This window comes from Hemicordylus capensis, chromosome 8, assembly GCF_027244095.1.
Source record: "Hemicordylus capensis ecotype Gifberg chromosome 8, rHemCap1.1.pri, whole genome shotgun sequence".
Lineage (NCBI taxonomy): Eukaryota > Metazoa > Chordata > Lepidosauria > Squamata > Cordylidae > Hemicordylus > Hemicordylus capensis.
Genome location: NC_069664.1, coordinates 32,965,059 through 32,991,274, shown reverse-complemented (window position 1 = coordinate 32,991,274; position 26,216 = coordinate 32,965,059). Strand labels below are relative to the sequence as shown.

The 26,216-nt window shown below is 49.6% G+C and overlaps 1 protein-coding gene and 1 long non-coding RNA gene across 23 annotated transcripts in view; one reads left to right on the top strand and one right to left on the bottom strand.

Annotated features, from left to right (window-relative positions):
• Nucleotides 1–3,061: 3,061 nt before the first annotated feature.
• Nucleotides 3,062–15,906, bottom strand: LOC128333802 (uncharacterized). 7 transcript variants are annotated; one of them, XR_008311077.1, is made up of 7 exons: nucleotides 15,713–15,905; nucleotides 11,220–14,131; nucleotides 9,173–10,749; nucleotides 6,528–8,702; nucleotides 4,538–6,116; nucleotides 4,075–4,373; nucleotides 3,062–3,600 (listed from the first exon to the last, which is right to left on the bottom strand). It is a non-coding gene; the product is annotated as an uncharacterized LOC128333802 (long non-coding RNA). The 7 variants fall into 7 exon arrangements; XR_008311079.1 differs by having other exon boundaries at nucleotides 4,075–4,370; XR_008311074.1 differs by having other exon boundaries at nucleotides 4,075–6,116; nucleotides 9,173–9,347; nucleotides 10,091–10,749; nucleotides 15,713–15,902.
• Nucleotides 15,850–26,216, top strand: part of CEP164 (centrosomal protein 164) — a 53,126-nt gene continuing 42,759 nt past the window's right edge. For 7 of the 16 annotated variants that reach the window (XM_053269810.1, XM_053269803.1, XM_053269802.1 and 4 more), the window contains exons 1-6: nucleotides 15,958–16,308; nucleotides 16,448–16,559; nucleotides 17,724–17,937; nucleotides 18,989–20,596; nucleotides 22,883–22,981; nucleotides 24,265–24,342. In XM_053269810.1, coding sequence (XP_053125785.1) covers nucleotides 16,227–16,308; nucleotides 16,448–16,559; nucleotides 17,724–17,937; nucleotides 18,989–20,596; nucleotides 22,883–22,981; nucleotides 24,265–24,342 — 2,193 coding nt within the window. In that variant the 5' untranslated portion in view covers nucleotides 15,958–16,226. The other 9 variants (XR_008311071.1, XM_053269801.1, XM_053269812.1 and 6 more) reach the window with 5 other exon arrangements.

Below are 26,216 nucleotides of genomic sequence, written 5' to 3'. Positions count from 1 at the left end.
CAGCTGGCAGCAGCATGTCACAGTCTCAGGGCCTGGGGGGCAAGGATCTTTGGCTGCTGCCAGTCCTCTGGGACTGGCCTGGATGGACCCCCCAGGATACCCTCCCAGTGACTTGTCATGAAGGCAGCTCTGGAGATGCTTAAGGGCTCAAGAGTGTGGGGGAGGGATCTTTGAGAGCATAGGCAGCTGCCATAGACTACCGAGTCAATGTTGTCTACCCAGACTGGCAGCAGCGGCTTCTCCAAGGCTGCACTGCAGGCTCCCCCAGCCCTGTCTTGGAGATGCTGCTGCCAGGGAAGGAACGTGGGAAGGGAACTTCTGCAAGCAGGCAGGCGGGTGCTCCTCCCAGAGCGGCCCCATCCCCTGAATCTCTTACAGTGGTGCATGCGTGCGTGTACCTGTTATCCTCAGCCAGCAAGGAGCCATTAGCTGCCTGGCCAGCAGGCTTCAGCAGCAAATACAACTCCCTCTTTATGGCAGGCTGGCTCCTTCTCCAGCCCTTCCCAAATCTTCACTCCACCCTGTCTCTTCTCCTTGTCTGGCTAAAGACAGTCCCCGATCTCGGGGCTAAGAGACTTTGCACGGCTGAAGTGCAGCCCCGAGCATGGAAAAACTGCAAAGGGCCCCTGATATGTCCCCCCCCCCCATCCATGCAGCTTGGGAGGAAACAGGACCCGTTCCCAGAAGCGTCCCCATGTGCAGCATGTCTGTCAAGGTCTTGCCTCTGAGCCACAGAAGGAGTCTCGTGGTGGACTCTGGCTGCTGAGCATGCGCAGCAGGCAGCCTTTCTGCTTTGCAGGCGCCAGACGGATCGGGTCCAGCCCGTGAGCAGGACATCAACCCTGCCTAGACCCTGAGCTGCGCGTGCAGCCTGCTTCCCACGCTTTGCATGCAAGCGTAGCAGCAGCCATGCAGGTTTCTTGAAGAGCTTTCCTTGGGTGAAGCCCCCCACACCCCTACTCTGCTGCTCTCTTCCTGGCTCTTTCCCCTGCCAGCTCTGCTTTGCATTTGAATGGCAGACTGCCTGGGGGGGGGATGGGGAGGGAGGGAGAGAGAGAGAGCGCGCACCCCCTGCCAAGTTCTGCCAGGGCCAAAACCAGCCCCTGCCAGACTAAGAAGTCATGGTAATCTGCCCCTTCCTGTCACAAGCATAGGAACATAGGAAACTGCCACATACTGAGTCAGGCCATTGGTCTATCTAGCTCAGTATTGTCTTCACAGACTGGCAGCGGCATCTCCAAGGTTGCAGGCAGGAATCTCTCTTCTGGAAAAGTTTGTATGGATATGTGCAAAAAGACAAGAGTATCACTTCTAAACAGCAATGGGACAAATTGTGGAAATAGACATCGGACGTAACCCGCCCGATTACCTGATGTGCCTTGTAATCCCCCACCCCCGAATTACAGTACTACCTGCATATACTTCATAACTTTGTGTGTTTCCAAATCCTTGTGTGTAAATCTTTGTAGATATATCATGTACAAACAACCACTTTGTATATAATTGTGCTTTGGCATCGTACTGTATGCTTTGGTAGTTGGTTCAATAAAAAAATCTTGTCCTATCTTGGAGAAGCCAGGGAGGGAACCTGAAACCTCCTGCTCTTCCCAGAGCGGCTTCATCCCCTGAGGGGAAGATCTTCCAGGGCTCACACATGTGGTCTCCCATTCCTATGCAACCAGGGCAGACCCTGCTTAGCTATGGGGACAAGGCATGCTTGCTGCCACAAGATCAGCTCTCCTCTCCAGGCTTCAGTGCCTGGCAGCCTCTCCAGGTAACTTGGGGCTGGGAGTGAGTCCTGCCTGAAACCTTGGAGAGCTGCTGCCAATCAGTGCAGACAGTCCTGAGCCAGATGGCCCAAGGTCCTGACTCAGCAGCACAAGGCACCTTCCTCTGGCTCTTTCCTGCACCATTCCCTTTCCCATCCTTCCCTAGCTCTGTGTTCCCTGCTGCCGGGAATCACACCCTCCGTCTTATTCTGCCTTTTTGGACAATTGACCATTTCAGGACAAGCAGGACTCCGGATATGGCTGCTCTGCAATTCCCAGGATCCACAGCCATCATGCCTTGTGTCTGGGAATGCTGGGAGTTGTAGTTCAGGAACATCGGGATGCTGGAGGCTGCCTCCCCCTGCTGGCTCTCTTTGCATGCTGAGCCTTATGCTGGCGGCACAGGGTGGGGCAGTGGTTAGAGACAAAGACACACTCCCCGCTTCAAATCCCCACTAAGTCACACAGCTGGCTCTGGGCTCCCCGCTCTCTCTCAGCTGAGCCTGCCTTACCAGGCTGTTCAAGATAAAAAGGGCAGGGGGGGGGCCAAGGATGAGGCCTCTCAAATGGTCTCCCACCTCAATGGAGGCAGCTTAAGTGAAGGAGAGCCATTTAATTCCACCTTGCCCTGGTGCTGGAAGGCTTTCCTTCTTTCCTCTCCCACCTTCACAGCAAGTGCTGCACCCCATGACAGCCAGAAGTTCTCACACTGGGAGAAAACAGAAGCTGTTCTCTCACAGGTGCTTCCTAAGGCTGGCATGTTGGTCTTGGATGTGCCAGAGAGTCTGTGGAAAGGCCCACCAGAAGAACCCCACACCTGCCCTTGGTCTGTGAGGCCCCAATCAAGAGGGGGAGGATGGAGTGCTTGGAAGGAACCCACAGAGATGCTGCTCGGGGTGGGAAAGGTGAGGGCAGGGGGAGGGTGCTGCACTGAAGAGGGCTTGGTTGGTTCTCTGGCCCCCAAGGGAAGACCCTGCCCTAGAAATGATCTAGAAGCAGGGGGAAGCAGCGAGGCCAAATTTGCAGCTACCAAACTCTTTTGGGTAGTGAAATCCAAAACAGGTTGTGAGGAGCTCCAATGCTGACAAGTGTAAAGTGATGCACATTGGGACGAAAAACCCCAAATTCAAGTCTATGCTGATGGGATCTGAGCTGTTGGTGACTGACCAGGAGAGGGATCTTGGGGTGGTGGTGGACAGCTCGTTGAACGTGTCGACTCAATGTGCAGCAGCTGTGGAAAAGGGCAATTCCATGCTAGGGATCATGAGGAAGGGGACTGAAAATAAAACAGCTAATATTATAATGCCCTTATTCAAAAACTATGGTACAGCCACACCTGGAATACTGTGTACAATTCTGGTTACATCATCTAAAAAAGGACATAGTAGAACTGGAAATGGTGCAGAAGAGGGCAACCAAGATGATCAGGGGCCTAGAGCACCTTTCGTATGAGGCAAGGCTACAACACCTGGGGCTATTTAGTTTAGAAAAAGACAACTGCGGGGAGACATGATAGAGGTCTATAAAATCAGGCATAGGGTGGAGAAAGTGGATGGAGAGAAATTCTTCTCCCTCTCACATCACACTAGAACCAGGGGTCATCCCATGCAATTGATTGGCAGGAAATCTAGAACCAACAAACAAACAAACACTTTTTCACACAACGCATCATCCACTTGTGGAATTCTCTGTCAAACAAAATGTCAGATATTGCTGTCCTTGGAGCAGCCCCCGTGGATTTACCACAGGTTTCTAAGGAAGAAGGCTCCCTTGTTTTGCATCTTGTCAGGATTGCTCTTCAAAATCGAAGGTTTGATCAGAAGTGTAGCAGCTACAACAAAAAATTTCCAGACATTTAAAATACATTACAAAAAGAAGAACCCAAAAAGAAGAAATACTGAATGCACAGAATGCTCACATACAGAACAACAATTTAAAGGTAAGAATAAATTAAACTGGCTATCAATAACGTGGAGCAAGAAAGCATCACAGTCCATGACAAGCGAACCGCTCCTTCCACAGTGAATCTTTTCTTCAGACTTCATCTTTTTTCTTCCAGTTGCAGAAAGTTCTCCTCTTTTCTTTGGAGGCTACAGGGGAGAGGTTACCAGCACTTCACCCTGACCATAGGACTTCAGCTCCTATGTCCCTACATCACTTATTGTAAGAGCAACTTTCAACCTGTCTGAACAAGTCTCTTTTGAGAGGAAAACCAGAAGACTTTTAAATAAATAGAGTCACCTTAACTGTATATCTAACATCCTAATAAGGGAGTAAAAACATCTAAATAGGAGTTGATACATACCTCTTTGATATTAGTCACTTTTATACACTTTGGATTTCTTCAAATAACCTCCTTAGGGATTTACCCACAATCCACATGGCCGTCAATGTTAATCAGTCTGCTAGGGGAAAATTTTCTGGTCTATGGATCGCAATACATTGATTGATTGCTAGGGGGGAAAAAATCAAAAGCATATCTAGACATAGGTTAATATATACCACTCTGACAGTAGCCACTTTTATAAATTTCCAATTTCTTGCAATATCCTCCTTTGTAGGGATTTATCACAATCCACATGGCACTGTATACAAGTCAACCTGCTGGGTAAAAAGAGAATATATAGGCATATTAACATTCTTTCATCAATTCAAATAATTCATGTTTCAAAATAAAACATTACCACAAATCTTTAACAAATGTGTTAAATGTTAGTTTCAAACATCACAATAATAGTTTTTTTCAGATTCACTGAACAAATACTCACGCAAAGCAGCTAGGTCAGGAGATCTGCACCAAGAAAAATTCCATTTTTCTCCAATCCAGGTTTAGAATCAGGGCTCAGAAAATCCACTAGTCTACCCATCTGTGACAAGTGAAAAAGGATGCCTGACGGGTGAAAAAACCTGACGAGTAATGTACCAACAGAGCTCAATGAGAATGGCTGGTGAACAGAGCCAATGGTGGTTGTGTTTTTTTTACTCCTGTTTAGAATACTCAGTTTTTAGTTGTGAATGCTCTTTTTTCTTGTCTATTTTATCTTCAGTTTTATTGCATTTAGTAGTGAATCTTTTTTGCATTTATTAGCGGAGTGTGTGCATTTAGTGGTGGTTTTCCCCCCCATTTAGTAGTGGGCTTTGGGGGGGTTGTTGCATTTAGTAGTGTGTTTTTTTAACTTTAGTAGTGTGGGGGCTTGCATTTAATAGTGGGTTTTGTTGTTGTTTTGCATTTAGTGTGTGGGGGGGGGGGTTGTTTTAATTTAAGAGAGGGTAAGAGGCCCTGAATAGCATTTTGTTGAATATTTATTATTTCATTCATTCATTCATTGGCTCAGGCTGGTTTACATTAAAATAAAATAAAAAACACAGAATAAAACAATTAAAATCAAGAAACATTTAAACCAGATTAAATCTAATTAAAATTAAGATTAAAACAAGATATCATTAAAAGCCAGGCTGAAGAGATGGTTGTTTAAGGCTCTTCCATAGGCAGGATACAAACAATTTAAACAAACGTATTCTTATTTTTTAGGCATGAACCCTTGAAGCCAGCACAGAATATTCCAGGCTAACTTACCTCACAGGGCCAAGGATAAAATCAGCTCACGCTTGAAGCCTCTATTTGCAGCAGCCAGCCACTGGTTTTGAGACTAATCTTCTGAAAACAAGACCTAAAAGGGTAATGCAGTTTTGCTTGGCATGGCTTGTCTCTTGTCGCCTCCACTGGTTTGTTTTTGAAATCTTTTGGGAAAGAACAAGTTACATAATTTATTTGAAGTGTGAGCAAATCCACGTGATGTTAGAGTATGAGACATTTATGAAGGATGACACCTTAGATTTCCTGAGTAATACATTTTCAGAGTTTCATTTTTATATTCTCCTGTGACAATCGGTATGTAATAAATAAGTATGCTCAGTATTTGTATACATCTTTATATTTTGTATATGTTCTTCAGTTCTCTGATGAAGCCTCATCACGAAAGAGATTGAAAAAGCTTGTCTTATCCTCACTCTCCTTGCTCCTTAGGCTCTTTCCTGAAATCTGCTGGGAAAGAACAAGTCAAGTCATTTATTTGAAGTGTGAGCAAGACTTGGTGAATATACTTTTCACAGTTTCACTTTTACATTCTCTTGTGATGATCAGTGTGAAATAAATATGTATGCTCAATATTTACACATATTTATATTTTGAATAAAATTGAAGAACTATAATGAACAAAACTGAATAACTATGTTGAATAGTTCTTCAATTCTCGGACATTGCGCCTCCTCGTCACAAGATTGATCAGGTCAGCTTGTCTTGTCTTCTGTGTCCTCCTCATTCCTTATGCTCTTTCTTGAAACCCACTGGAAGAGAAAAAGGCATGTCATTGATTTTAAAGTGTGAGCAATACCACATTCTTCTGTTAGAATATGAGAAGTTCACTAAGGATGAAATCTTTGATTTCTTGGTAACTAGTTTCACAGCTGTTTCATCTCATCTTGCAAAAATCAATGCATAATGAATACTGGCTGACATCCTGGCCAAATTACCCAATGCAACCCCTATTGAAATTGAGTCCTCCTTTAGAGTAACCATTGAGGGATAACTACTGAGAAACCTAGCTGCTTGTCAGCCATAACAATACTTATTTGGTATAGATTCTTCAGTGCTCTGCTGAAGAGCTTCATCATAGCAGGCATTAGTCTAGTTCCTGTTCGATTGTCTCTTACACCACCCTGGGAGTTCTATTTTTGACAGGGGTGGGATCCCTTTACCTTGGGTCCAGTCCCTGTCTTTGATCCTACCTCCCACACAGGCCTCTTGGGAGGAGAACACATTCCAAAATCACCACTCCGGCATGGAGGTCATTGCAAATGTGTGCCAACTCTGTTTCTTCTTTCCAAACATGGCACAAAGGGCTGCTGAGCATGCAGCACACATGAAGTGTGTCCTGTTAAAGGCAGTCACCATCTTAGAGGATATCCAGCTTGACAAGGCTGTTGGGAGAATGAAGATGCCTGAAGCTTGTAACATACATGAAGCGTGTTTCATTCCAGGCAGCCACAGAATGAGAGATCATGCTGCCTTCCACAGGTGGTGAGAGAACAGAGCAGCCTGAAGTTTCTACTGATGGCCTGTGGATTGACAGAGCATTCAGGGCGGTGAGGAACACAACCCTTGCTTTGGCTATCTTGTGCATCCTTGTCGGCTCTTTTAATTCCTTTGTGGCTTCTGTGTCGCTGCCGGTTGGATATTTGCTGCTGTTTTGTGTTGTGATGTGTTTGTCATTTTGTATGTGCTCTTGTTGGACATTTCTCAATGGTGTGTTGTGAGCCGCCCAGAGGACTATTTGTTATGGGGTGGATCACAAATAGTGTGTGGTGATGATGATGATGATGATGTTTGGGACAAGAGAGAAGCCTGAAGCTTCTACGTAGCCCCTGGGTTGTGGTTTAGTTTGGCTTGCCCTGTGTGTCTGTGTCTTTGGCTCCTTCCACGTCTTCTTGGCTTCTGTGATGTTGTCTCTGTCGATTGTTTCTTGAAATCTGTTGGAAAAGAGCAAATTGTGCCACTTATTCTGAAGTGGGAGCAATGTGTCATTTCTTAATCTTATGAGGGTTTGGCCAAAGGATTGAGAGCCAGCATGATGTAGTGGTTAGAGTGCTGGACTAGGACCTTGGAAACCGGAGTTCAAATCCCCATTCAGCCATGAGACTTGCTAGGTGACTCTGGGCCGGTCACATCTCTCTCAGCTTAACCGGTTTGTGCATTTCACAATTAGAACAAGAATATAAGAAGATCCTTGCTAGATCAGGCCCAAATCCCATGTGGTCCAGCATCCCGTTTCCCATAGTGCCCCATCAGATGCTTCCAGGAAGTTCACAACCAGGAGGTGAAGGTGTGCTCCCTCTCCTATTCTTGTTCCCTTGCAGCTCCTTGTGTATTAGGAGGCACCCTACTTCTGAACCTGGAAAAAGCATACAGCCATCAAGATTAGTAGCCACTGATAGACTTCATGAATTTGTCTAAACCCTGCTCAAAGCCATCCAAGCTGGTGGCCATCACCACATCCTGTGGCAGAGAATTCCATAGATTAATTATGAGCTGTATGAAAAAGATACGAATATTGTTTGAAAATACCAAAACACTAGTTATGCAGGCTACATTTGAGCACTCCCCCCACACACCATCTAAGTCTTCCTTGTCACTGAATATAAAATTTCTTCCAAGCACATTACCTTCTTTAAGCTTCTCTACACAGAAAAAAGTTGTGACATACCAGAACTCTACAAATGCTACCATTGTCATGTGCCAAGAACTCAAAATCAAAATGGCAAGAAATAGACTCTGGGAAACCCCCTGTAGAGTTGCCCTGACTATAGAACTGCGTTTCTTCTGGCCCGGTTTGCCACGCAGGGTTGTCGAGGGGACACAATGCAAGAGGCATGAAGCCTCTTCCATTCAAGGCAGCCACCTTCCTAGAGTGTATGCAGCCCAAGAAAAGCGTTGCGGGGCTAAAGAAGCTTGAAGCTCCCAACACGCGTGAAGCGTGTTCTCTAAATGGCAGAATACAACGTGTACATGGTATTGTGTCTCTCCTTGGCAATTCCCCAAAAGCTGCTTGAAGAGGCATGAAGCATGTTCCATTTAAGGCAGCCGCCATTTTAGAGATGCTGCCGTTTCGTGTTGTGATGTGTTTGTTGTGTTGTATGTGCTCTTCTTGGACATTTTTCAATGTTGTGTTGTGAGCCGCCCAGAGGACGATTTGTTATGGGGTGGCTCACAAATAAAGTGTGTGATGATGATGATGTTTGGGACAAGAGAGAAGCCTGAAGCTTCGACGCAGCCCCTGGGTTGTGGTTTGGCTGGCCTTGTGTGTCTGTGTCGTTGGCTCCTTTCACATCTTCTGGGCTTCTGTGATGTTGCCTCTGTCGGTTGTTTCTTGAAATCTGTTAGAAAAGAGCAAATTGTGCCACTTATTCTGAAGTGGGAGCAATGTGTCATTTCTTAATCTTATGAGGATTTGGCCAAAGGATTGAGAGCCAGCGTGGTGTAGTGGTTAGAGTGCTGGACTAGGACCGGGGGGACAGGAGTTCCAATCCCCATTCAGCCATGAGACTTGCTGGGTGACTCTGGGCCAGTCACTTCTCTCTCAGCCTAACCTACTTCACAGGGCTGTTGTGAGAAAGAAACCTAAGTCTGTAGTACACCGCTCTGGGCTCCTTGGAGGAAGAGCGAGATATAAAATGGAAAAAATAAAATAATCCATAATATATAATATATATCGGAGGAACATTTGAGGTACCCTTTTTTCAGTCCTCTGAGGAAAGCCTCATCCCAAAAGGCAATGATACAGCTAGGGATTGTATTCTGGTAGATTTTCTCCTGTACAATTAGCATTCTCTTTTTGGAGCCTTACCTGCCACGTTGGCCCCTGGGGAGGAACAAATGCTCCAAGATCTGCACTCCGGCCTGGAGGATGTAGGGACACATGCGCCGACTCCGTTTCTTCTGGCCCGGTTTGCCTTGCAGGGTTGTCAAAGGGACAAAATGCAAGAGGCCTGAAGCCTCTTCCATTCAAGGCAGCTAAATTCCTAGAGTGTATGAAGCACAAGAATAGCATGCGGGACTAAAGAAGCTTGAAGCTCCCAACACGCGTGAAGCGTGTTCTCTAAATGGCAGAATACAACCTGTATATGGTATTGTGTCTCTTCTTGGCAATTCCCCCAAAGCTGCTTGAAGAGGCATGAAACCTCTTCCATTCAAGGCAGCCACCATTTTAGAGATGCTGCTGCTTCGTGTTGTGATGTGCTTGTCGTGTTGTATGTGCTCCCAATGGATCTGGACTAGGACCAGGGAGACCCGAGTTCAAATCCCCATTCAGCCATGAGACTTGCTGGGTGACTCTCGGCCAGTCACTTCTTTCTCCGCCTAACCTACTTCACAGGGTTGATGTGAGAAAGAAATCTAAGTCTGTAGTACACTGCTCTGGGCTCCTTGGAGGAAGAGCAGGATATAAACATCATATATATCGGAGGAACATTTGAGGTACCCTTTCTTCAGTCCGCTGAGGAAAGCCTAACCTACTTCACAGGGTTGTTGTGAAAAACCTAAGTCTGTAGTACACCGCTCTGGGCTCCTTGGAGGAAGAGCGGGATATAAAATGGAAAAAATAAAATAATCCATAATATATAATATATATCGGAGGAACATTTGAGGTACCCTTTTTTCAGTCCACTGAGGAAAAGTCTCTTCCCAAAAGGCAATGATACAGCTAGGGATTCTATTCTGGTAGATTTTCTCCTGTACAATTAGCATTCTCTTTTTGGAGCCTTACCTGCCACGTTGGCCCCTGGGGAGGAACAAATGCTCCAAGATCTGCACTCCGGCCTGGAGGATGTAGGGACACATGCGCCGACTCTGTTTCTTCTGGCTCGGTTTGCCACGCAGGGTTTTCAAGGGGACACAATGCAAGAGGCATGAAGCCTCTTCCATTCAAGGCAGCTAAATTCCTAGAGTGTATGAAGCACAAGAATAGCATGCGGGACTAAAGAAGCTTGAAGCTCCCAACACGCGTGAAGCGTGTTCTCTAAATGGCAGAATACAACCTGTATATGGTATTGTGTCTGTTCTTGGCAGTTCCCCCAAAGCTGCTTGAAGAGGCATGAAGCCTCTTCCATTCAAGGCAGCCACCATTTTAGAGATGCTGCCGTTTCGTGTTGTGATGTGTTTGTTGTGTTGTATGTGCTCTTCTAGGACGTTTTTCAATGTTGTGTTGTGAGCTCCCCAGAGGACTATTTCTTACAGGGTGGCTCACATATAAAGTGTGTGATGATGATGATGATGATGATGTTTGGGACAAGAGAGAAGCCTGAAGCTTGTACGCAGCCCCTGGGTTGTGGTTTGGTTTGACTCGCCCTGTGTGTCTGTGTCGTTGGCCCCTTTCACGTCTTCTGGGCTTCTGTGATGTCGCCTCTGTCGGTTGTTTCTTGAAATCTGTTGGAAAAGAGCAAATTGTGCCACTTATTCTGAAGTGGGAGCAATGTGTCATTTCTTAATCTTATGAGGATTTGGCCAAAGGATTGAGAGCCAGCATGATGTTGTGGTTAGAGTGCTGGACTAGGACCGGGGGGACAGGAGTTCAAATCCCCATTCAGCCATGAGACTTGCTGGGTGACTCTGGGCCAGTCACTTCTCTCTCAGCCTAACCTACTTCACAGGGCTGTTGTGAGAAAGAAACCTAAGTCTGTAGTACACCGCTCTGGGCTCCTTGGAGGAAGAGCGGGATATAAAATGGAAAAAATAAAATAATCCATAATATATAATATATATCGGAGGAACATTTGAGGTACCCTTTTTTCAGTCCTCTGAGGAAAGCCTCATCCCAAAAGGCAATGATACAGCTAGGGATTCTATTCTGGTAGATTTTCTCCTGTACAATTAGCATTCTCTTTTTGGAGCCTTACCTGCCACGTTGGCCCCTGGGGAGGAGCAAATGCTCCAAGAGCTGCACTCCGGTCCGTGGGTCGTAGGGACACATGCACCAACTCCGTTTCTTTTTGCTAAATTGTTCTCCAAGCGATATTGTGGGAATAGAACACATGAAAAATGTTCAGTTAAAGATAGGTGCTAAATTTGAGATTATCCTTCCCTATAAAGTTGCCAGTTATAAATCATCCTGGTGCTTCTATCATACATACAAGCCAGCCCCCATTTTAGAGATTATGCTGACTCCCACAGCTGTTTTATTTATTCACCCCCTCATCCAGATAGCTCTATGCCATTCACAAATATGAAAAGATATAACTCATTAAAAAGAATTTGAGAGAATAGAAAGAGAACCCTCTCTTCTCTTGAGAGAATTAAGAAGCCTGAAGCATGTTCCATACAAGCCTGCCTGAAAATTAGAGATTATGCTGCCTCAGAAAAGTGTTCTGAGTATCTAGAAGCCTAAGGCTTTTAATGCGCAGGGAGGGTGTTCCATTCAAGCCAGCCACTCTCTTAGGAATTATGCTGCCATACACAGCTGTCGGGAGCATAAAGGAGCCTCAGGTTTCTTTGGACAGCCTCAAGTCGCACCCAGTTTTCTCAGACTAAAAGGGCCAGTCTGTAGTTGCACAGCAGCCCCTGGCCTCAGGGAATTTCCTGCTACAGCCCCTGTGCCGTTGCGCTCAGAAGTCCTGCCCTACGCGGTCCATAGTTCTAGCATTTGTCTGCACAGAGCAAGAACGCGCTAAGAGTGGACAGGTTTTCACCGTGATGCAGAAGACTGTGGCGCCCCAGTGTTCTGAGGACGGGGAGAATCTGTCGCGTGTTGCCCTCTGCAGACAAATGCTACAAATGTGGGCAGTGAGGTGGCCGGGCTTTTGCACACGTCAGCACGGCTGCAGCATCCACAGAAGGGGTTTGAGTTCTTTTGGCAAGATGAAGCCAAAGCAGAGAGATGAACTCCCCACTCAGAAACTTCACTTCCCCTCAGAAACTGGCTTTTGGCAGGGGTCTTGAAGACCGTTTTCCCACCACTCTCCCACAAAGTATTCTTTTAAAAAGCCATATCCTGGCTAAGTAGCATGGCTTGAGTGGTTTCCGCCTCCTTTTTTGAAGCAACAGAGATTTATTATCCTTATTTTGGTGAGGTAAAAGCCAAGGCTGGGCATAAAGCCCTCCTTTGCACTGTCCTGAAGACAGCCTTCCCTCAGAAACTATTCCTATTATTGTTGAGGCAAAGTCCCAGGCTGGGCATAGAGCCCTTCCTTGCCCTGTCTGGGAGACAGCCTTCCCTCACAGCATTTCTCTGCCCCTTAGAGGCTTGTGGTTGGTCTTCCTCAGCAGCTGAGTAGGGGCAATGTGGGGCGTGAAGCCCCCTAGTTCCCTGAGGGGGGCCTCTCCTCCCCAGCCCTGGCCCTCCTGCTGCGGTGTGGGGCGTGAAGCCCCCTAGTTCCCTGAGGAGAACCCTTCCTTCTCGGCCCTGCTGGTCTTCCTCCTGCTGCGGCTCTTGCCGCCTCAGGTGTTTCAAATTATTTCTCAGTCAAACGTGGCTGGAGGCGTCGTGAGCTTCAGCTGCGGGAGGCGGAGCCCGCTGTCCAGCTGCTCGCCAATCAGTGATGCGCCTGTCACCCCGCCAACCAATCAGAGGAGTGGGGTCGGCTCCCAGGGGCGCGCGGGGAGGAGCGCAGAAAGCCCGCCAGAATTCCCCCGCCGAGGCTTTGCGTCTCTGCGCATGTCTGTACCGGCGGCTGCGCACGCCCAGTGGCCCGCCCTGAAGCCTCCGTGCCCTTTTGGATAGCCTGGCAGCATGGATGTCTGGCCAGGTTTTGACTAGTCTGGGCTGCAGGAGTCGTCTCGTGGACTCTGGCTACTGAGCATGCGCAACAGGCGGCAGGCGGAGGAGCGGCTCCTTCCAGAAAGCAACCCTGCCTGGACCCCGCTGTGGCTTCCGGCTCTGGGCTGCCCCCTGCCTGCGCCCCCCCCGCGGCCCCCTCTTCCCTGCAGGGTTCCCTGAGGCGCTGCTGGCTTCGTCCTCCCCTTCCTCCCTCCCCAGATGCTCAGGGAAGGGTTCGCGGAGGGGCGTCCTAGAGCGGCAGCGCTTCTTCCCGGGGGAGGTGGGCGGGCCTGGAAGCGGCTTTTCCTGGGATGCTTTGGGGGCCTTGCAAAGGGCGACGACTCCACCCCACAACCGCCCCAGCAGCTTTGCCCGCCCCTTGGGCCGCTGTGCTGCTGCTGCTGCTAGGTGGTGCTCTCCTGGCAAGGAGTTCCGCCGGTCAAGCGCTCCCCCATCTCGTGAAGGTCCTACTTGGCTCTGCTCTTCATCAACAGCAGGGAGCGAAGCATGGAGGGTTTGGGACTGGGCAGCTGCCTGCCTCTCTCCCCCCCCTTAAATGCAGAAACAAAACTTGCTGCCCTCTAAGGAGGTACACCTTAAGGCTTCCTGCATGTGGAAAATGTGCATGTTTTGATTCTGTGACTTTTATTTAACATTTATATACCAACCAAAACCTGTGTTTCTGGACAGTGTACAGTAAAAGCATTACAAATTAAACAAAACTGAAGTGATTAAAACATTAAAATAATTTTAAACCCAACATTGAAAGTATTAAAAATATAAATCTAGTGAAAAGCCTGGGTAAGCCAATGTCTCCAGTGCCTTTTAAAAAGATGCCAGAGATGGGGAGGCTCTTCTTTCAACAGGGAGCTGCGCATCCCAAAGCCCCGGGGGGGCAGCAGCAGAGAAGGCAGAGCCAGTGGCAACCCCAGACTCACCTCTCTCAACGGGCCTACTTTGGGCTGATCTAGGCGGGCGACGCTTACATTTCAGTATAGCTATACTCTCGGCTTCCATCTTCCAACGCCAGTTAGTGCTCATTGGTGACCTAGTGCTCTAAAAAGCATGCAGTGTGCCAATTAAGGTGGTGATATTACTGCTTATATAGTACATAGTGGTTTCTGTGACAAAAGGTGTGGGGGGACGTGGGTATTAAGTTACCCCCAGCTAACTTCTCCATGAAGTACTGATGGAATTGGTCTCCTGAGAGCAAGAGGAGGAGGGTGCCAGGCATGCTGAGGAGCAATCAGAGGTGAGAGAGTACTTGCAACTGGCCACAGAGGTGGCCTGCAAGATTTCAGAGATGAATACAGGCCCAAAATAAGCTTTGGGGGGGTCTTTATCTGCTCACTTCAACATCTGCTGCCTGAAATCAGTGCCCTGAGATGAAGATGAACCGGCTTACTTGCCTGATGATGTCCCAAGTGAAATAGTTCTCAAGGGCCACCTGCCATTCGATCACTGCTCACCCCACCGCTTCCCCAGTTTAGTTAGCAGATTCTTTTCCGTGAGATTGCTATCCCCCACCCCACCGCACACAAGTGAAGAAACATTAAGAAATTTGACCCGAGTTCAAATCCCTATTCAGCCTCATGATACTAGCTGGGTGACTCTGGGCCAGTCACTTCTCTCTCAGCCTAACCTACTTCACAGGGTTGTTGTGAAAGAGAAACTTAAGTATGTAGTACACCACTCTGGGCTCCTTGGAGGAAGAGCGGAATATAAATGTAATAATAATAATAATAAATAATTAAAATGGCACGGTGGATTGGTTTGCCCTATGTGCGGTTCAGTGTCTGGAAGATTTGGGAAATTTGCAGCATTACAGGCCCCGTCTCTGGAGTGCTGTTCAAAGGGTTTTGACATGGGGGTCATATTTAGTTAATGGCTGTAGCCTACGGGGGCCATGCTATTATTTCATGTATATGCTGCCTGACTCCATAGCTCTAAGGGGTTAGGATAGGATCCTACAGGGCTCAAAGTGCAGTTCTCACTGCAACGGGTGGCCTCAAAAGGGCACAGGGCATCCCAGTCCTCCTCCAAGGGCACTTCCAGCCAGTTCGCCAGGCCCAAGCAGCTCCATCATCCAGATCCATGCCTTCGGGATCCCTCGAGCGCCACTGGCCCTGCCCATCCCCAACACAGCATCCCTCCAGTGGCTGCTGCTGGTGTCTATTGTATGTTTCTTTTTTCAGAAGCTCTGTGGGCTTTACGGGTTCCCCTTGCTGAAAGGCAATGTGTCTACCCCACCCGTTTGGAAAACTTGTCTGTGCCTGTGTGCACTGAGAAGCCAGCTTGCTTGTGTTTTCAATCAGGGAGGACCCTGCTTAGCTAAGGGGACCAGCCATGCTTGCTACCCCAGACCTGCTCCCTCTCTTTGCCACCATCACCATCATAGAGTAGGGGCTGCTCTTCATTCTTCATTCTGTGCACGTTTTAAAAGCTGATTTTGAAGAAAGTTTTAGAACTTTCCTTTGGTCCCTTCTCCCCCACCCATCAGAATTGGCCCCTCCTTCAAGTTTGCTGACCTTACTTTGCCTATGTATTTAATTCACCCTAACCCTAACCTTAACCGGCCTGAGCAAGGGGCAGAGAGCGGCCTAGGTCAGGCAGGGTCCTCTCGGTCGCCATGGTTACCTACGGCACAGGGAGCCCCGACCCGGAAACCGCATGCTCCTACGGAACCGACGCGCAACTTCTCCTGGCAGAAATGACAAAGAGGAAGCGGAACTGTAGCGCGGACTGTCCTGTCTCCTCTGGTCCCCTGGCGGAAATGACGAAGGGCAAGCGGAACTGTAGAGCTTCTGGTCCCTGGCGAAAATGATGCGCGGAGCTGCAGCGCGGCTCGCATTGGCTGTTGAGAACCGGAAGTGACGTGAGTCTGCGCGGGGCAACCGCCTGGTGTCTATGGCAACGGTCTTGTCAGCTCGCCGAGCCGCGGCGAGCTTCCTTCCCTGGCCCGGCAGAGGCCGCGGAGGCGCCCGGGAGGCGAGGCCGCCCGCACCGCCGACGAGAGAGCGGGAGGGGGCGGAGAAAGGCGGGTGAGAGGAGGAGGGGGCGGCCGCGGCGTCGCCCCCCTGCTGCCCGGCGGGTCCCCCCCGAGGTCTGGGCCAGGAGGAGCCGCAGCCCGGCGCGCGAGTGTCCAGCTGCCATGGCCGGGCCCGCCATCCGGATCGGGGACCAGCTCATCCTGGAAGAGGACTACGACGAGACCTACATCCCCAGCGAGCAAGGTGGGCGGGCGGGCGAGGCCCGGCCCTGCTCGGTTGCTGCTGCTGGGGAGGCTGCTGGGGCGGGCACCCTCTCGCCCTCCCTCCCTCCCTCCCGCCCGCCCGCCCGCGGCCGCTCACCGCTGCGCTTCTTTCCCGGCAGAAATCGACGAGTTTGCTCGGGCCATCGGGATCGACCCGGAGAGCGAGCCGGAGCTGATGTGGCTGGCCCGGGAGGGCGTCGTGGCCCCCTTGCCCGCCGAGTGGAAGCCCTGGTAAGAAGAGCAGCTGCCGCCGCCGCTGCTGCGTGGCCCGCGGACGACGGAGCCCGGAGGAGGCGAAGGCGGCGCTCTGGTTCCCCGGCCGGAGTGGCTTTGCGCGGCGGCTCAGGGTTGCCAGCCCTGCTGCTGCTGCTGCTGCTGCTGCAGAGCCCGGGGGAGACTGCAGGCTGCTTCCTTGAAGGCTTGTCAATGGAAAGCTAGTCTCGTCTGCACCTTGCTGAGCTGGCTTTCTTATTCCAGGGACAGTTTGTTTAGGGGGTCAGTTAAAAATGTGGCTGCCGCCTTGCACTCTAAAATGGTACAACTTTTATTACCGTTTTGGAGCTTTTGTCTCCTTTGGCTAAACATGTGGTGCAGATTTCAGTTACAGAAATTAGACTGTAAGGAGGCTGCCTGTGGATGTTGGGGGTGCTGTATATGGCTTACCTGGCTCAAACAAGCTCGCTCTAGGAGAGATGTGCAAAAGCCCTGTGAGGATAGAGCTGCTGAAATGAGCCAAGATTAAACCATAATTGTGGGTTCAGACATTATGAGATACCATGTTAGGACAAACAAATAAACTTCAGACTTTGAGTTCAGATTGTTGTTTGACTGCCTGAAATAAATAACTGATTACTGTCATGGGTTATCTCTCTCTCACACGCGTGTGCACACACACACACCCCAGCTACAACTAGATGAAAGATGATGTGGTTCTGCATGAGCTCTGAGCCCCATTCTGGCTTGGGTTAGGCTTTGCTATGCTAGTTAACCAAGTGGTAACTAAGTTACTGTTCTAAGGCACAAGCGCCTCTTGCCGCAGGACTTCTGGTTTTCTGATTGCTGAATTATTCTTCCAGATGCTGTTACTCACTTCCTACAAGTGGAAATAAAAATGATGCCCCTAACAATGTCTGCTTGCTTGATAGGTAGGAAGGGTCAAAGGAAGCTGTTAGAGAATGGTGTACCTGCATGGTACTTGGGCGGCAGACCTACAAGGAAGCAGGAGGATCCTACACTATCATCTGTCCCCAGTCGCTCACCACTCTCACAGGAAAGCCTCCTTTCCAGGATGGGATTGTGTGGGTTTTCTTTGGCTTGCTTGTGCCTGGCAGGGCAGGATTGCTTTCTTACTTTTGTTTGCAAATACAGATTCTTAAACTTCTGTGTCTGTTTCAGCCAAGATATCACAGGTGACATCTACTATTTCAACTTTGCCAATGGTCAGTCGAGTTGGGACCACCCTTGTGATGAGCGCTACAGACAGCTGGTGGCTCAGGAAAGGGAGAAGCTTTTGAGTCATGGGAACCTCAAGAAGAAAGACCGGAAAAAAAGAAAGGAAAAGGAGAAAAAGAAAGACAAGAAAGAGAGAGAGTTGCTGAGACGTCCAACTGTAAGTACTTTAGCTGGAACGGGGCTGGACTGATGGAAAACACACCTTATTCCATCTGCTTTTCTTCTTTGCTGTTCCTAGCCCCTCTTGCCTTTGGATCCGCTTCTTAAATATTGGAAAACTCAGTCTCCGCTGGTCATGCCAAGTTCTTGTGGTCTCAAATACCAGAGGAGCTGATACTTCCTTGTCCTAGAGGGTTCTCTCCCCTATGGCCTGCCTTGACCAGCAGTAGCTTTAGCTCTGAGACTGCTGCAGCCCATGCCAGCACGTGGCTGCTTTGCACAGGCTTTTCCAGACTTTTCTTCTTGATGTTTGAGCAGATTACTTTGGGGATGAGGGCACAACAGGTACTTTTTTTGAAATGCTCCTTTGAGGCAGTACTTGAAGGCCAGGACTGACTGAGGAACCTGCCTGTGTGGTCTGTTTTTCAAGCCCCAGGTGTCGGGGAAGGGAGACCTTGCAGGGTCTTAGTTCCCAGCTCAAGTTGAGTGTCTTCTCCTCACCTGCCCTGCCATGGTAACATTTTCTTAAAGATCTATTCCTTGTTGCCATCGCACCTGATTACCAGGCTGGAAACTCATGCAGAGGCTGTGTGCATAAGAACATCAAAAGAGCCTGGGTGCTGGATCAGACCAAAAGCCTATCGAGGCCAGCATGCTGCTTCCCAAAGTGGCCAACCAGATGCCTCTGGGGAAGGTCACAAGTGAGAAACTTGTCCCGACTCGCATGGTTGCTCCTCTGCAGCTGCTTGTCCCTAGCACACGCTAGCGACCACCCCAAGTCATTCTTCCAGGAGCAAACAGCTCTGGAAGCTTTCCAGTGAGTGGGAAAGGGGCTCTATGAGGCTCCCAGAAGGCCAGCCCCATTGACTTTCTGCAGGGAGAGGGTGTGCAGGAAGGAGTTAATGCTATCAGGAAGGCCAGCATAGGTAGACTCCTTTGAAGCTTGCCATTTTTATGGGATTTTGTCCTTGAGAGAAAGATCAGCATTTGTTCTGTTTAGCTTGAACAGAGGCAATCCATGTGCTATCAGATGGTTTTTGTGTGTTTAGGAGGTGCAGTCGGAGCCAGGGATCCTTCCTTCGACATCCTTTTACAGAGTCTCATCCCCTGTCCTGTCATCTGAGCGTGCAAGCCCTGATTTAGAGCAGGGCAGTCTGGTCACAAGGAATGAAGCTTTGCTGAAGACCCGAAAGGGGAAGTCCTTGGGGATGCCTCCACCGGATCCAGGTGATCTGCCCAGGTTGGTGTCGGGCCCCACCCTTGGTAACTTGCAGCCTCTTCTGACCAACAAGGCAAACAGGACTCGCCAGATCCTTTTAGATGTGGAAAAGATTTTGGGAAGAACTTCATCTTCTAACAGACCAGATTCTGGCCACCATCCCTGTCAAGATATGGCTGCAGAAATCCGAAATGGAGCTGCTTGTGTTGGTTCAGACTCAGAACCTGAGGAATTGGAGAGCGCCAACATTGCAAAGCCCATTTCCCAAGCCTTGAAGGTACCCTCGTGTTCTGTGGAGACTCCAGAAGCTGTGCTAGCCATGAGGGCTCCCTTGAAGGAGAGAGGTCAGTTTTCCGAGGGTGAGCTGGGTAAGGATGAAAATGACCGTCCTTTGGAGGAAGCTAGGTCTTGTCAGCCACTTGCTGGTCTCTGGACTGGAGAAAGGGCCAGGGGGTTCGGCAGCTATACAGCAAAGGATGGGGGCTTCTTTCATACCATAGAGAAGGAAATGCTGTTTCCTTCCACTGCTTCTCCCCCCATATCTGTGGGCCAGAAGTGTGAGCCCAGTGCTGCGGAGGGGCAAGGGGATATCCATTCTCTGAAGGTTGAACTGAGGCCTGTTGGGAAAGTGGTAGAGGGCAGGAGAAAGAAGCAGCTTCTGCAGCAGGGCCGGATAGCAGAGTTCAGCAAGAGCGGAAGAGAGGGCAGCCAACAGCCAGTGTCTGATCCACAGCCGGACCCGTCCCCAGGGACTCCTGCTGAGATGAGACTGGAGGCAGAGGACGGGAGAGGTGGGGGCGCTGCTGCCCTGCCCGTTCAGCCCGGAGAGGGAAAGGCAAGGGGTGCCAGGTCTGATTCTGATGGCAGCAGTGTGACTAGCAGTTTGGCTGACCATTTTGCCTCTCAGATCTTGGGAGAAGTGGACAACTTCTCCTGGGACCTTCAGAGCTCTCATGACTCTGACCACCCAGCAGACCAGCTGACTGCTGCCAGGAGACCTTTTCTGGAAGCTCTGCAGGCCCAGCCTCGAAGTTCCCTTGAAGACAGGTCAGAAAGTGAGTGCTACTCGGAGGATCAGAAGTTCTATCAGCATGTACTCCATATGGTGAAGAGGTCCCGAGGAGCAGAGCCAGCGGGACCTGAATCCCTCAAGCAGCAGCAGCAGCAGCAGCAAGAAGGGCCCAGAGAGCCAAAGCCGGACCACTCTGTTCTTGGCCTGAAGACAGAACTGGGGATTGTTCAGGAAGGAGCCACAGAAGTGGAGGCAAGGTCAAGGCAAGCTGCTGCAGTCTTCAAGGCAGGGGGACTGCAGAGTTCAGGCAAGGACCACGTGTGCACTGTCGCCAGCAAGCGAGTGGAAGGAGAGCTGGTCCAGGGCAGAAGACTGGCAGAGAGTGGCTCCAGGCCTGAATTTTCACCAGCAAGAGGCAGTAAAGAGGTAGGCCACTTGGGTGTGTGTGTTTATGATGCTCTTATTTGCTCTTTCTCCAGGGCAGTGTGTGGGGACTTCTCACCGCCTAGATAGTCTAGTCCAGGGATTCTCAAACTTGGGTCCTCATGGTGCAAGTTGTTACGTTTTGATGGGTCTCATGGTTTGTGATTAGGCTTATCAGAAAGGTTTACCATTGGGCAAAGCTGGCTTGTGTGGTGTGTTCTTGGTTTGCATTTCAGATCCCAACTCATCTGATCAAGGCAGCCATTTTCTATGGTCTTCCCTTGATTTTATGTGGTTTCTTGTCTTTGGAATTCCTTTTGCTTTGGCCATAGGTATTGGCACAGGAAATGCCAGTGCCCAAAGTACAAGAAGTCTGCTATATCATATTGCCTGGCTTTGAATGAACGTTGCAAATGTAGGGATTTTTACCTCAGCCTCTGGTGGAAGGCAGAGGTGGTTATTGTGCTTGAGTATGCACAATGCACCCCTGACTGGCTTAGTCGCCTCCACCCCCTAGGGGTTTTCTTCTGTGGCAAGAGCTCTGGTGTGCCGCAGCACATATCAGGATTGAAGCAGAGTTCAGAGGATTCCTGTGTGTGTCTTGCCATTGATTCTCCCTTTGGAGTTGAGTTGGGCTTGACCTGGACAGTTTCTGGCATGAGTGGGCTCTCTTTTTCTTTCACATGTCATCCCTTTTCCTGCTCTTCCTCTCTTCATTGGCAACTATTGGAAAAAGGAATGTGTGCAAATGTTGGCTTGGAAAGAAGCAGCAGAAAACAGCTAAGCTGAATATTCTTTTTCTGCATTGACTTCTTCTGGCAAATATTTTTATTTTTTTTAATTGTGATGGTAGCAACAACAAAAATTGATGCACACTAATGTAATAAGGGCCTGTAGCTCGGCACCTACCTTTCAGAAGGCCCAAGATCAGCTTGGGCATCTCCTGTTGCAGGATCTTGGGTAGCAGTGCCAGGAAGAGCCACCACCTGTCTAAGTCGCCAGTACTGGCCCAGATGGAGGGCCAGTGGCCTGACAGCTTCATCGGCCGATCCTAGAATGAGAAGATGGCTCGCTGTGAATCTTTGGCTATGGTGGGGGACATTGCAACGATGCTGAAGTTTAATTTCAGCTGTGAAAGTTGAAGGGTTAGCTCTTTGAGGTCCTGAAGCAGTGTTTACTGCTGTCAGGTGGACTGAATGCTTTTGGCTGGCACCTTTGGTGGCCTTGGTGGTGATGTAGCCATGTGGGGTGTCCATGGTGTTTCCCAGATGCACTCTGACCCTGTGGGCAGTGACCTGCTTTGCAAGCCCATGAATGGAAGGAGCACGGTCTGATGGTGAGTTGAGAAGCGACCCCTGAAATGCTGGCGTGCAAATCATGTAATGTACTCCAGTGCTTGTTGCTGGAGGGAGAGCTCTGGAGATCAATGCGCATTTCCCTGACCTGACTGCTTGGACTTCATTAACAACAACTTCTGAAAACTGGCAGCTGGAATATTGTGGTATGCACTTGTGCTCACTGCTCCCAGCACGAAACCCAAGTGCATGTTGGCATTGCACTAATTTAAGAAGCAAGCCTTTCACAAAGGAGGCTGGGAATTGTAATTTAGCCTTATTAAAAGAATCAGGTTTGAGGAGGTGGAGGGGTCTGTTAGCTCTGATAATTAAATGGAACCTCTATGTAGAGAGGCAGAATACCTCTGAACACTGAATTATGGGGGCGGGGGGTGGTGGAATGGGAACGCCATCCCTTTCACACCTCATTTCCAGTGGCAGCCAGTCAGATGCCCCTAGGAATGGGTTAAGATTGCTGGGGGTGGCAGTGGCTGCTGCTGAGCTCAGCGGAGCCCTTGGTGTGACCTGGCAAGGCAATTCTAATGGCACTCTTCCAAAAATGGGGAGGCCTTTGGTGTGGGAAGCCAGACAAGACTGCATGGAACTTGTGGTCCAGTCATAGCCACCTTCAGCTGGAGTTCCTTGTGCCTGCCCTCTCCTCAGTCTCCAGGATTTCAACTTGCCCCTGGGCAGCCCATCACCACCGCAGCCTCGGAGGTCTTGCTCCATTCTGTGGCTTTGCGGGGGATGCTCCAGCCAGCACACTTTGTGATTCATTCAGTGCTAATGGGAGAAGCTTGGTGGAACCCAGGCCACTGGCCCAAAGAACTGCAGTGGGAAAGATCTCTGCATCCGAGGTCCTGTTCCTGTCATTTGGCAGAACACAGAGCTGGTTTGGGTGGCTTCCCAACTCCGTGTAACGTACCTGCTAAATGGTGTGTGTTGTTTTCTGTAGCCTTCTAGCCACAGGAAAGATATGTTGGGCTCTGAAGCAGAAGTGCCCTTGAACCAACCAGTTGCCAGTGGGGCAGAAACGGATGAAGGCAGCACTGATGTAAGGGAGTGTTGTGGTCTTTGGCAGTGCTCAGTTTAAAGTGGGCTGTGTGAGAAAGTCTTGAAGGGACTTTGCAGACCCTTGTCCCCTGGTGTGTTCTTGGGCTGGAGGCCCACCTGGTCTGCCAGTATGTGGGGGGGGGGAGCAAGTCTCTACACCTCACCCCCACTTCCTCAGACAGAGGGTTCTCTCTGCACTGCTCTCTGTGAGAAGGGGAGGTCTTCCTTCCAGAGCCCTCAAATGGCCATTGGGTGGATTCTGAGCACAGCTCTCAGGGTACATTGTAGAGGCATCCTCTTCCCCATCTTCCCTCTCCCCGCCAGAAAAATGGTTGTGGGTGTAAGCACCCAGAGAGCTTGCCACGATGCGTCTCCGGTGGTGGTATGTATCCATACTTGCAAAGCAAGTGCCTGCCCGTTGAGCGACAGGCTCTCCCTGGAGCTTCCTTTTAGGCACCTTGTTTTATTTTTGAAGCTTTGAGTCTGCTGTATTTGCATTGGAATTTGTGGTCTTTTCTGCTTTAGGGAGAAAGGGAGCCTCTGATGATTGGTCCCTGGTGGGATGTTTGACTTCCCACATCCAAGCTGCACCTCTTTTTCTCTAGAGCAGGGTTTCTTAACCTTAGGCCCCCAAATGTTGTTGGACTACAACTCCCAGAATCCTCAGCTGCAATGGCTTTTGCTTGCGGATTATGGGACTTGTAGTCCAACAACATCTGGGGGCCCAAGGTTAAGAAACCCTGCTCTAGAGAGCCACCACTTGTAACAGGCTCCCAAATCACCTGTGCTTGAAAATGGCTCAGCGGCAGCTTCAGCTGTTGACTCCGCATGCAGGCCGAGCTGCAAATCAGAGTTGTTTTAAATGCAATTAGTTTTCTGTGCAGAGAGCGTGTAGCGGGGAAAGCCCCATGCACACTGCCTGACTGCTTTGCCGCATCGAGAGCTAAGGAATGCACGACAAAACAGAGCTGTGCCTGGATGTGGCTTGAACTGCATGTAGTGACTGACACACCATTGGGATCCTCCTCCTCCTTTGCAGAAGTCCTCCACTTCTCATGCAGCCCTCAGACTCACAGACTGGTCGGCCACAGGGGCAACCTGTGCATACAAATCCAGTTTCATGCTTCGCGGTGTCTACCTGTAGTCCCCAGAATGATGCCACAGAGGCTTCTGTTATGCTGTCACGGTGTGGGTAGGGGAGCAGATCAGGGCCGGGGGAGTTCCCTTTCCTTTTTGTCCCCAGCATGAATTCTTCACGCTGCAAATCTCCTCTTGCATATCTAGAGTCCTCGTGGGACTGCTGAGCTTCTGAAGAACCTCCATGTCGATGTTAGTGGTCTGAGTGCCAGCTTGGACAATGAGGTATGTGTTTCCTGACTGGAAAACCTGCTGGTATTTTGGACAGAAAGTGCCAGTTTTCCTGGCAGAGCTGGTGCTCTGGTAATCTTGGGGAGAACAAGAGCAGCTGTGCCACGGACAAGATTGACCAGATTACTGTCCCAAAAGCAAAAGGTGTGCTCTTGCTACTGTTTCGTTCTGTAGAGTTAAGTGGGAGTGGTTGTATTTGAAATATGGAGTTTCTGTTAGATTGTATGGATTGGGCTTGTCTAGAGATGAGGGATGTTCCTCTCAAAGCTAGGGAAGATCTGCCTGTTTTGAGAAAGCATCTTTTCCTTTATTGATCCTTGTCATTGAAAAGTGCTGTGATTGTTGAGTCAGAGCATCCAGAGTGCTTAACTCTCTTGCAACCAGCAGCCAAATCACCACTGATGGGAGCTCAAGGAGTGGAGTTCTGAGCTCCGGCTCCGGCCGCCAAGAGCAGTTCCTGTTGAAACCTCTCAGTCAGGAGAGAGTGACTCTGCTGATGCTCCGGTGAAGGATGCCAACAAGAGCAACATTTTACAAAGTTTTACTGACAAATACTGGAGGAGAGTTGGTCTTGTGATAGCGAGCATGAATTGTCCTCTTTGTTTTGCTTTGTTAAGCAGGCTGTGGGCCACCTCCAGCCTCAAAGGCAGGATGCCTCTGAGTACCAGTTGCAGGGGAGTAATGGCAGGAGAGAGGGCTCGCCCTCAACTCCTGTCTGTGGCTTCCAGCGGCATTTGGTGGGCCACTGTGCGAAACAGGATGCTGGACTAGATGGGCTTCCTTGGGCCTGATCCAGCAGGGCTGTTCTTATGTTCTTATGAGTCCACCCTGGTTTGCATTTAGAATGGAGACTACGGATATGAGCACTGTGAGATCTTCCCCTTAGGGGATGAGGTTGCTCTGGGAAGAGCATCTGCCTGCTTGCATGCAGAGAAGGTTCCAAATTGCCTCCCTGGCAGCATCTCCAAGTTCGGGCTGAGAGAGACTCCTGCCTGCAGCCTGGGAGAAGCCGCTGCCGGTCTGTGTAGACAGTACTGAGCTAGATGGACCAAGGGTCTGACTCAGTATATGGCAGCTTCCTATATTCCTAAAAGGAAAACAAGAGGCCAGATGCAATAGCAACTGTATTTACTAGGGATGTGCACAGAACTGGTTCGGAGGCCCTTTATGGTTTGGCCGGTTCAAAGGCAGGGGGCATACCTTTTAAGGGCGGGGGAGGGTGCCCTTACCCTTCCCGCTGCGTTTCCCCCGCTGACGCTCCATTTAAAAAGTGTCCGTTGGGGCAGCAGCATACCTCCCTGACGCCCTGGTGTTGTCCTTGGCCGGAAGTACCCAGAAGCACTTGGCACATGTGCACACGCTGGATATGTGCGCGCGCACGAGTATGACGTCTGTGCTCATGCACCTGGCCACAATCAGATTTAGCTTTTAAAATTTAAAGTGAAATGCTTTAAAAAGCTAAAAACTAAGAACCTACCAGATACAAGCAACAGGTGAAACATTAAAAAGCCTCTTTAAAAAGATATGTTTTAGTTGTTTTTTTAAAAAAAGCTCTGAGAGAGGGAGCATGGCGAAGCTCTTCAGGGAGAGCGTTCCAAAGCTGAGGGGCCACAACTGAAAAGGCCCTGTCTCTAGTCCCTGCCAACTGGATCTCTGTTAGTGGCAGAGCCATGAGCTGGGCCTGAGATGAAGAGCGGAGAGCCCTGGCAGCTTCATAGGGGTAAATGTGGCCCGATGGGTACCCCAGCCTCAAGCCATGTAGGGCCTTAAAGGTCAAGACCAGCACCTTGAATCTAGCCCAGAAGCAGACCAGTAACCAATGAAGCTGCCGCAGGGTGGGTGTGACACTCATAGAACGACTTGTACTC